This window comes from Dipodomys ordii, unplaced genomic scaffold (assembly GCF_000151885.1).
Source record: "Dipodomys ordii isolate 6190 unplaced genomic scaffold, Dord_2.0 Scaffold154, whole genome shotgun sequence".
NCBI classification, from domain to species: Eukaryota; Metazoa; Chordata; class Mammalia; order Rodentia; family Heteromyidae; genus Dipodomys; species Dipodomys ordii.
The window spans coordinates 1,482,705-1,493,487 of NW_012267370.1; the positions used below are offsets into that span (position 1 = coordinate 1,482,705).

The following is a 10,783-nucleotide window of genomic DNA, read 5'->3' on the forward strand; positions in this document are numbered from 1 at the left end:
CCCCATAGGCTCCCCTCAGGCCCCTCCCTCTCCTCCAGCCCCTCCCTCCCTTTAGGCCCCTCCCTTCCTTAGGCCCTTCAGTTCCCTCAGACCTCTACTTCCCTTAGGCTCCTTCCCTTCCTCAGGCTCCCTTCCCTCAGGGCTTTCCTTTTACTCAAGTCCCTCCCACCCTACCCCTCCCACCCCTTAGGCTCCTCCCCCTTTCTTTAGGCTCCTCCCCTTTAAGCCCCTCCCTTTCACTCATACCCCTCCTTTTCCTCAGGCCCCTCCCTTCCCTTAGGTTCCTCCTTCCCTTCAAGCCCCTCCACCCCTTAGGCTCAGGCTCTCCCCTCCCTTAGGCTCCTCCCTCCCTTCAAGCCCCTCCCTTTCACTCATACCCCTCCTTTTCCTCAGGCCCCTCCCTTCCCTTAGGTTTCTCCCTCCCTTCAAGCCCCTCCCTTTCACTCATACTCCTCCTTTTCCTCAGGCCCCTCCCTTCCCTTAGGTTCCTTCCCTCCCTTCAAGCCCCTCCCACCTCTTAGGCTCCTCCCTCCCTTCAAGCCCCTCCCTTTCACTCATACCCCTCCTTTTCCTCAGGCCCATCCCTTCCCTTAGGCTCCTCCCTCCCTTCAAGCCCCTCCCTTTCACTCATACCCCTTTTTCCTCAGGCCCATCCCTTCCCTTAGGTTCCTCCCTCCCTTCAAGCCCCTCCCACTCCTTAGGCTCCTCCCTTCCCTTAGGCTCCTCCCTCCATTCAGCCCCTCCTTCCTCCCTCAGGCCCCCTTCCTTCAGGCCCCTCCATTTCCTCAGGCCCCTTCCATCTCTTAAGCTCCTCCCTCCATTAAAGCCCCTCCCTTTCCCTCATACCCCTCTTTTATCCTCAGGCCCCTCCCTTCCCTCTGGCCCCTCTCTTCCCTTAGGCTCCTCCCTCCTTTTAAGCCCCGCCCCCTCAGGTCCCTTCCCTCAGGCCCCTCCTTTCCCTCAGAACGCTCCTTTCTCCTCAGGCCCCTCCCTTCCCTATGGTCCCTCCTTCCTCTCAAGCCCCTCTCCCCTCAGGCCCTTCCTCCCTCAGGCCCCTCCTCTCTCCTCTCATGCCCCTCCCTTCAGCCTCCACCCTCCTAATGCCCCCTCTCTGCCATCTCCCCTTCCCACCTTGATCCCTCCCCTTCAGGCCCCTCCTGAGAGTACCCTCCCCAACTCCATTACATCACTCCTCATTCTGCCCCTCCCCTGATTCATCCCTGTGTGATGTATATGCATGCTGGTCCCTGGAAGATTTTACTGAGCTTAGTTGCTTGAAGAAATCCCTGTATTGGCCTCTATGAATTTCTTGAACTCCAGTATTTCTGTATCAATAAACCAATTTTTTCTACTCCTTGGTAGGCATTGGTTTGTATAGTACTTACCACTTTTCGTTCCTGATCTTGTTGTCCTTTTGGGCTGTAAAGATCTACCTTGCAAACGCCCCTGCGGCTATGTAACCAATCGATATCATCAGACATCTGCAAAGAGGGAAAAAAATTGAAATAGTTATGTATGGTTTATGGAAATGGGGTCAGTGTGGATAAAGCTCTTTGAAAAGGCTTCTAAGTTCCACCTCTGTTTTATATAGGCTTGATCTAAGAACTATAGGGAAGGGTGTGAGCAGTAGGGAAAGACACAAACATTTGAAGTTGAGGCACCTAATCATTAAAACTTTTACCAAAATTTGTGGCTTCTTTTTGTGTACACTTACCACACCAAGCATTTTGAGCCATGAGGGTATCTCACTGACTTGAGAGAACACCAGTTAGGAAAAGTGGTAGACTGGGAAGAAATTAAAAAGACTTTGGAGATTATATTTAGTAATTCACTTCTACCCAATTCCATAATGAAATCTCAACAGCCTACCTTTCTTCACCCATTTGAGTACCTTCAAATGGTAAAGAGCTCATTTTACCCCTTTAATTGTGGTTAATTGCAGCTCAACCAGTCTCATGACAGTAAGTGAAATTAGGGCAAATATCTATAAGAAATCAATCAGGACCATTGGAAAGACTAAGGTTAATTAATGAATTCTTTCCCAGCACAGAATGAAGTTCTGAATACCAAGAAAATTTAATCTAATAGTCATAAATGTACCACCAAGAAATAATTAGCTTAAGGAAGATCAAACCTTGATTCCCAAGAATCAAGTTAAATTGTAGAAAGAAAAAAAAATATCTGCCAACTTCCTTCCGCTTCCTCCTAACTTGGTCTGGAGCTAAAAGTAAAAAGAAGCCAGAAATAGAATTTTATTATGTAAGACCAATTAAGAACTAAGTAGACTTGTTTTAGTATCTGGGGCTTGAATTTCTTTGTAGAAATTAACAAGAAAAACCCTTCCCCCCCAAGTATCAGAGCTGTTGAATCCCATCCCCTATATATTCCATTCCTCCTAACTTCCCTCAAAATTTAAATTTCATTTTCTTTTAGTTTTCAAAATGGTCTCATGTTTTCTTCTTCCTTTCCTCTTCTCTCCCTCAGTAGCCTTTCCCTCCCTCCCTTCTTTCTTCCCCCTGCCTCTGTTCTTTTTCTAGTCCTCTCTCTCCCTTCTCTTCTTTTCCTTCACTCATCCTTTTCCTTATTTTCTCACTTCTGTTACACTTTTATAACAGTTATCCCCTAATGACCTTTTTTTTTCTCATGAAAATGCTACATACCCTTACTACCTGGCTAACCCCAAGATGTTTTGGGATTTCCCTTCTAGAAATTCTACGAAATCAATCTTGAGAAAGTTATAAAAAAAGGCTTCCCATTCCTTCTGGTGAAGGAATTATCTAGTGTTATTTTTTAAAGAGCAAGTGAACACTGGCCTAGAGAAAGAGGGAGCAAAGAGGCGCCTCATGTGATTTGAAGTCAATTTCAATTCAAATCTTAAAAAAAAACCTATAAAATGTAAAATGTATCAACTCATTACCTTGATAATGAAGTTCTTTAGGACTTTTGGCTGAAATTGTGCCACCCAGAAGGGAGATGAGCCCCTTTAGATGGAACTGGGCTGTGCCAAGTTCTTGGGCACCTGTAGCTGGCTTCCACCCCCGTCAGCTGTTGGGCCAGACTGAGGGCCCAGCCTGATCTCTGCTGGCTTTAACCCTGGGGTATGTCATGAGGTTTGTTGGGTCACAATGTTGATGCTATAGCAACCTGAGCCAAGGTGTGGCATGCTGGCAAATTCAGTAACCTTTTCATATCTAAATCACACCAGGCTGCCTGCTTAGGACACACTTTTTCCCACCATGTCTAGAAGACTACAAACATTCTACAGTTCAGAATGTTATAAGATCACTCATTCCTTTCCTTTATTTCTAGCTTCAAGGAAAATCTAATTGCATCAATTATATATTTTTCACATACTTTCTACCAGTCCTTTATCAATGAAAGTATTTTTACAGTTTAGATTATTTCTCTTTTAATTTCTCAGAGTTGACAAAAGAGATTTTACTTTTATATTGGAATAGAAATGTTGATCAAAGTATAGTCTAGATATCACAAATAAAATGAAAACAGTTGGAAGCTGCCTTAGCAACTTTTGTGATTTCACCTCATCATTAAGATACCCGCTTTGGCCAGGCATGATGCCACATGCCTGTAATCTGTTATTCTGGAGGCAGACACAAGAAGATCATGGCTCAAGGCCAGCCTGGGAAAAGGTTAGTGAGAGAATATCTCAAAAACAAGTTGAGGATTTAGCTACTCGGGAGGTGGATGATCATAGCCTGATGATGGCCTAGGCAAAAGTGTGAGAACTTACCTGAAAAACAAATGAAAAATAAAAGGGCTGGGGCATGGTCCAAGTGGTACAGAAGAGTATGAGGCCCAGAATTCATTTCCCAGTATCTATTCCCCCAAAAGATACCCCTTTATTTTTATTTTATTTTTTTTGGGTCCGGTCGTGGGGCCTGAACTCTGGGCCTGGGTGCTGTCCCTCAACTCTTCAGCTCAAGGCTAGCACTCTACCACTTGAGCCACAGCACCACTTCTGGGTTTTTGCTTTTTGCTTATGTGGTGCTGAGGAATAGAACCCAGGGCCTCAGGCATGCAAGGCAAGCGCTCAACCACTGAGCCAACTTCCCAGCCCAAGATACCCCTTTAACTGGTAAAAAGAAGTCATGAGATGTCCCTACCTTTGTAGTATCACAGAGAGAAATCATGATCTTTAGATGGTATTTTCTGGTGATTTGGATGCTGCGATGACTCTTCCAGTTTGCCTCAAGATGTTAGTTAGATCTTTCTTCAACTCTCCATATTCTCCTAAAAGCTTAACTGCAAGCTGGTACTAGATTTTCAACTTCATGACATCACTGTCTCCATAGAGGATAGTGACAGCATAAAGTCATAGGCTTTAATCTTCTAGTTGATTTAAGTGGTCTAGCAAGCTCTGACCTTCACCAGATGTATGTATCCCAGAAAAAGGCTAATCCTGTTGGGCCAATGCAAGTGCTCTACCACTGAGCCACCTTCCTAGCCCGAGATTTCATCTTTTAATACTGCTAGTTCATGTTGTCAGAGAGAAACATAGCTGAACATTTGTTAAAGGTAGTAAGACAGATTCTGTTCAGGCTACCAGATAAACGAGAGAGAGAGAGAGAGAGAGAGAGAGAGAGAGAGACAGACACACACACACACACACACACACACAGACACAGACAGACACAGACAGACACACAGAGACACACAGACACACAGAGAGACAGAGAGAAACAGAGAGACTCTTCATATAACCAGAGCTTAACACCATTGAAATAAAAGGCAGGATGTACTGATAGAAAAATATCAAGGCATTTGGGGGAAAGTGATTAGGGTATTCAGTCAAAGTGATTATGGTATCTGTGTGTTTGCTATTGTGTTCTTACTCTCCAACAGAGGTTAGGTTTAGGACACATGGACCTAATCTTTCTTAATGATTACCCTTCAAAGGGATGGTTTCCAGGTCCTTGAAAAATATACTCCTAGGTTATAGATGATAATATTTCAAAGAGACAGAGAAAGGATTTATAATTTCGAGTTTCTAAAGTATATGATCTGGGGAAAAGGACTCAGTGCTCATAGTCAGAACTTGGCTGGAACAGACAGTAAATTGTTTGTGTCAATGTTGAACTTTCTTAGGCCAGGTTTTTTTTTCTGGTTGTGGGGCTTAAACTCTGGACCTGGGTGCTGTCCCTCAGCTCTTCAGCTTTTTTTCTCTACCACTTGAGCCATAGCGCCACTTCTGGCTTTTTCTGCTTATGTGGTGCTGAGGAATCAAATCCAGGGCCTCATGCATGCAAGGCAAGCGCTCTACCACTGAGCCACCTTCCCAGCCTCTAGGCATAGTTTGTGTGTGTGTGTGTGTGTGTGTGTGTGTGTGCGCGCGCGCGTGCCAGTCCTGGGGCTTGAACTCAGGGCCTGAGCACTGGCCTTGAGCTTTCTTGCTCAATGGTAGTGCCCTACCATTTGAACCTTAGCTCCACTTCCAGATTTTTGGTGGTTAATTGGAGATAAGAGTCTCATGGACTTTCTTGCCTAGGCCGGCTTTGAACCACAATCCTTAGATCTTAACTTACTGAGTAACTAGGATTATATGTGTGCGCTACTGATACCTGGCTTAGGCAAGCATCCTAAAGAGGTTGGTATGTTTGTCATAGTGAGGACATGGCCATAAGCTTATAAAACTTGTGCTAGTATTTGTTCAAGTCTCTGAGTGCTTGTATATATGTATGAGAGGTGGTAGATGAAATCATTTATGCTGAATATCAAAGGTCTTACAGGCTAATTTTGAGGCCTAGTTGAAAAAAAGGCTCAACGGACACTAAGGTTTGACACATATTTACAAATGGTGATAGCTAATCCTCAGTACAGGACCTACTTTTTCTCTTTGTCACCCTTTCCCTCCAAAGATTTAAAAATACACATATACAGTAGTTGATATATAAAACATGAAAATCATACATATTTATAGGGTATCATGTGGAATTTAATTATGCTTATATATTACATAATTTTAAATCAAGTTAAACATAACTATTTCCTCAAGCTTACCTTTTTTGTATGTGTTGTTATTGAGGCTTAAACTCAAGTCTTCACACTCTTGGTAGAGCTAGAGCTCTACCACTTGAACCACAGATCTATTTTCGGCTTTTCAGTGGTTAATTGGAGATGAGAGTCTATAAGCTTCTTCTGGGGCTGCCTTTGAATCTAGTCCTAAGATCTCAGCCTTCTGAGGTATGAATCACTAGCACCAGGCTAGATTTATCATTTTCATAGTGAAACACAAAAAAATCATTTATTCTAGGGTTTTTTTCCCCCCGGTACTGTGGCTTGAACTCAGAGCCTGAGAAGAGCACTGCCGCTTAGTTTTATTCACTCAAGGTTTCCAAGTTGGGCTGGCTTTGAACCCCTATCCTCGGATCCTAGCCCCCTGAGTAGCTAGAATTATAGACACAAGCCACTGGCACCAGGCATCTTCTAGTTTTTTTTTTTTGAAATGAGCAAGCACAATATTGTCATTTCTAGTTATCTTACTGTTCAATAGCACATCAGAAGTTCTTGTCCCTCTCTAACTGGAACAGTACCCATTCACCAGTCTTTCACACTCTTAACTTCCCCTAGATTCCCCTGTTTCTGATAACTATCATTCTGTGATAGTTTTTTTTTCTGAGTAATCAACTGTTTGAAATTCTATACATGAGTGAAATCATATGGTACTTGTTTTTCTGTGCTTGGCTTACTTCACTTATTATAATGATCTCTAGGTCTACCTATATTGTCCAGATGACAAGATTTCATTCTCCTTATAGCTGAATAGTATTCTATTCTGCAAGTGTACTACATTTTATAATCCATCCATCCATCAGTTGATAGCCTCTCAGGTTGTTTCCATTTTTGGGCTATTGTAAATAGTGCTGTGGTGAACATGGGAGTTAGTGTATCTCTTTGACATACTGATTTTATTACCTTTGGATAAAGGTAATAAAGGTAATCTTTCTTTCTTTCTTTCTTTCTTTCTTTCTTTCTTTCTTTCTTTCTTTCTTTCTTTCTTTCCTTCCTTCCTTCTTTCTTTCCTTCTTTCCTTCTTTCTCTTTCTTTTTGCCAATTCTGGGGCTCAAACTCAAGGCCGGGGCACTGTCCCTGAGCTCCTTTTGCTCAAGACTAGCAATATACAATTTAAGTCACAGTGCCACTTCCAGCTTTTTCTGTTTATGTGGTACTGAGGAATCGAACCCAGGACTTCATGCATGCTAGGCAAGCACTTTACCAATAAGCTACATTCCCAGCCATCTTTCTTTTTATTTATTTTGTGCTGCTACTGGGGCTTGAACTCAGGGCCTCATGCTCTGGTTCTGTTTTTTCACTCATGACTGGCACTTCTACCACTTGAGCCACACCTCTAGTTTCAGCATTTTTCTTACTAATTGGAGCTGGGAATCTCTCAGATATGTCTACCTAAGCTGGCTTTGAACCTTAATTCTCATAATCAACCTCTTGAGTAGCTAGGATTATAGATGTGAGCCACAGGCATCTGGCTTCTAGCTTTAATTTTTTTTTGTGGCACAGGTTTGAACTTAGGGCCTTCCACTTGCTAGGCAGATGTTCTGCTGCTTGATCCATACCCCCTATCCTCTTTGCTTTCATTATTTTTCAAATCGGGTTTTCATATTTTTTTCTGGGCCAGCCTAGAGTGTGGTCCTCCTATTTATACTTCTCATGTTTCTTAGATAAAAGGTAGACATCATTGTACCCAGATTTTTCTTTTCCTTTTTTTTTGCCCATCTGGGGGCTTTGCTCTGGGCCAGGCACTGTCTTTGAACTTATTGTTTACTTGAGGCTAGTGCTCTACCACTTGAACCACAGTGTCACTTCTGGCTTTTTCTTAGTACTTTATTGGAAGTAACAGTCTCACAGACTTTCCAGCCCAGGCTGGCTTCAAACTTCAATCCTCAGATCTCAGGCTCCTGAATAGCTAGGATTACAGGTGTCAGCCACTGGTGCTTGGAATACCCACCTTTTTATTAGTTGTGATAGGGTCTTGTTAATTATTTGCCTAGGCTCACTGTGAACTGCAGTGCTCCTATTCTTTGTCTCTGGAGTAGCTAGGATAACAAATATGAGCCCTGATGCCTGGCTTAGCTTGAATCTTTGTGTGTGTGTGTGCTGGACCTGCAACTTAAACTTAGAGCATGGGCACTGTCCCTGAGCTTTTGTGCTCAAGGTTAGTGGTTTACCACTCGATTCACAGCTCCATTTCTGGACTTTATTTTTGTTTGTATGATTTAGAGATAAGAGTCTCACTGACTTTCCTGCCCAGGCTGGCTTTGAACAGTGATCCTCAGATCTCAGCCTTCTCAGTTGCTAGGATTACAGGTTTGAGCTACCAGTGCCTAGCTAATGTGAATCTTTATATGGTTTTCCTTATTGACTTATTAATTTATATTGCCACAAAAAATGTGCAAGGACTCCCTTTTCTTCACATCCTTATAAACAATTTTTATCAGTTTTTTTATAATAGCTATCCTAACAAGTGTGAAGTTACATTTTGTGGTTTTGATTTGTATTTGATAATTAGTGATACTGAGTATTAAAAATAGCCATTTATATGTCTTCTTTTGAGAAATGTTTGTTTCATTAAGTGATGCTGGGAAAAATGGCTATTCAGGTAAAAAATGAAATATAATACTACTTTTTTTCCAGTTATAAAAATCAATTAAAATGAATTAAAGACCAGGCATCAGTGTCTCACACCTTCAATTCTAGCTACTCAGAAGGCTGAGACTCTTATCTCCAATTAATAAGCAGAAATTCAGAGGTGAAAATGTGGCTTAAGTTGTATAGTGCAGCTTTGAGTGAAAAAGTTAAAGGGAGGGCACCTAGGCCCAAGTTCAAGCCCCAGTACTCACATTCACACACAGAGTCACACACATACATACACATACAAACAATTAAATCTCAGACCTAAAATAATGAAACTTTCAGGATATTTGGAATGGGCAAGGATGTTTTGAACACGACCTTAAACACTTGGAAACAAACAAAAAACCCCACACAACTGGATTGTGTCAAACTTAGAAGCTATACAGATGCTGGTGGCTCATTCCTGTAATCCTAGCTATTCAGAGGCTGAGATGTGAGGATCACAGTTTAAAGCTAGCCAGGGTGGGAAAGTCCATGAGACTCTTACCTCTAATAAAAGCTACTAAAAAAGCCAAAGCAGGGGCTGGGAAGGTGGCTCAGTGGTAGAGTGCTTGCCTTGCATGCATGAGGCCCTGGGTTCGATTCCTCAGCACCACATAAGCAAAAAGAAAAAAGCCAGAAGTGACGTTGTGGCTCAAGTGGTAGAGTGCTAGCCTTGAGCTGAAGAGCTGAGGGACAGCGCCCAGGCCCAGAGTTCAGGCCCGGACCCCTCCCCCTCCCCCCAAAAAAAGCCAAAGCAGATCTGTGGCTCAAGTGGTACAGCATTAGTATTAAGCAAAAGTAGCTCAGGGACAGCACTCAGGCCTCCAGTTAAAGTCCCAATACTGGGGCTTTAAAGCTATAGCACCACCAGGAAATAATCAAAAGTGAAGAGGCAATCTACATAATAGAAGAAAATATTTGCAGAACTAGTCATCTAACAAGAGGTTAATATCCAAATATATAACAGACTCCAAATGGAGAAATTTGGTGATTACAAAGTTGGAGTTCCTATGTCTGGCTCTTCTCTGTGGAATAAGATGCAAAGAAAGAAAATGTTTATATATTCTCCAGGCACAGAACACATGTCCCTAAGAGATTTTTTAAAGGCCAACTCAGTTTCCCAGGACAGAATAGAATAGCTGTGATCCATGCCTGGAAAATATCTTACAAAATCCAGAAGTGACAAGAGAGAGAATTGTGGGTGATTAGAGTGCTGTCCCATGGTACCCCAATCCCGTCATGCTGGAGTCTAGTCAGGAAGAAACCAGAGCAGCATTTGGATGTAAAACCATGGAGGAAAGTGTAAGGAAAGGATCAAGGCAGATATGGCTCAGTCATAGGTCACACAGTATATCTACTGTCCCTTTGTCCTCTTAAGGTGTTGAGACTGTCAGGCTAGCCTATACAGAGTATGGGAGACAAAGGAGAGAAAAGGGATGTTCCTAGAGTCAAAATGCTGTGTGAATAAAGAAATCTATGTGGATGGTTTGCACTCGGGTTAGCGTTTAAGAGACAAATATACTGAATTTTAAACTTTATACTTTAAAGAAGGATATATAAAAGGGGAGGGTGAACAAATGTAATCATGCCATTCAGTATATACTATGTGGAAAATGACCTTTATAACTCATGGGCAGAGATGAGAGGGGGAAAGTAAAGGGTGACATTGTCTGAAAAAATGTACTCATTAACTGATTTATGAAATGGTAGCCCCTCTGAACAACACCTTAATAACAATAAAATTATAAATGGGGCTGGGAATATGGCTTAGCAGTGGAGTGCTTGCTTAGCATGCATGAATCCCTGGGTTCAATTCCTCAGTACCACATAAACAGAAAAAGCTGTAAGTGATGCTGTGGCTCAGTGGTAGAGTGCTAGCCTTGAACAAAAGAAGCTCAGGGACAGTGTCTAGGCCTTGAGTTCAAGCCCTAGGACTGGCAATATATCCATATCTATATATCATATAGGTGTGTGTACATGTGTATATGTGTGAGAGAGAGACTACATGTGTGTGTGTGTGAGTGAGAGAGAGAGAGAGAGAGAGATGCTAAACACAAATGCTAGCTTAACTAGGCATGGTAGCACCTGCCTGTAATCCCAGCACTCAGGAGGCTAAGGCAAGATGATCATGAAT

The 10,783-nt window shown here is 42.5% G+C and overlaps 1 protein-coding gene across 1 annotated transcript in view; it reads right to left on the reverse strand.

Annotated features, from left to right (window-relative positions):
- Window positions 1-4,151, reverse strand: part of Akap4 (A kinase (PRKA) anchor protein 4) — a 14,089-nt gene extending 9,938 nt beyond the window's left edge. The window contains exons 1-2 of the mRNA XM_013032403.1: window positions 4,125-4,151; window positions 1,386-1,481 (exon numbers count right to left, since the gene is read on the reverse strand). Coding sequence (XP_012887857.1) covers window positions 1,386-1,481; window positions 4,125-4,151 — 123 coding nt within the window. The remainder of the gene's footprint in view (window positions 1-1,385; window positions 1,482-4,124) is intronic.
- Window positions 4,152-10,783: the final 6,632 nt, after the last annotated feature.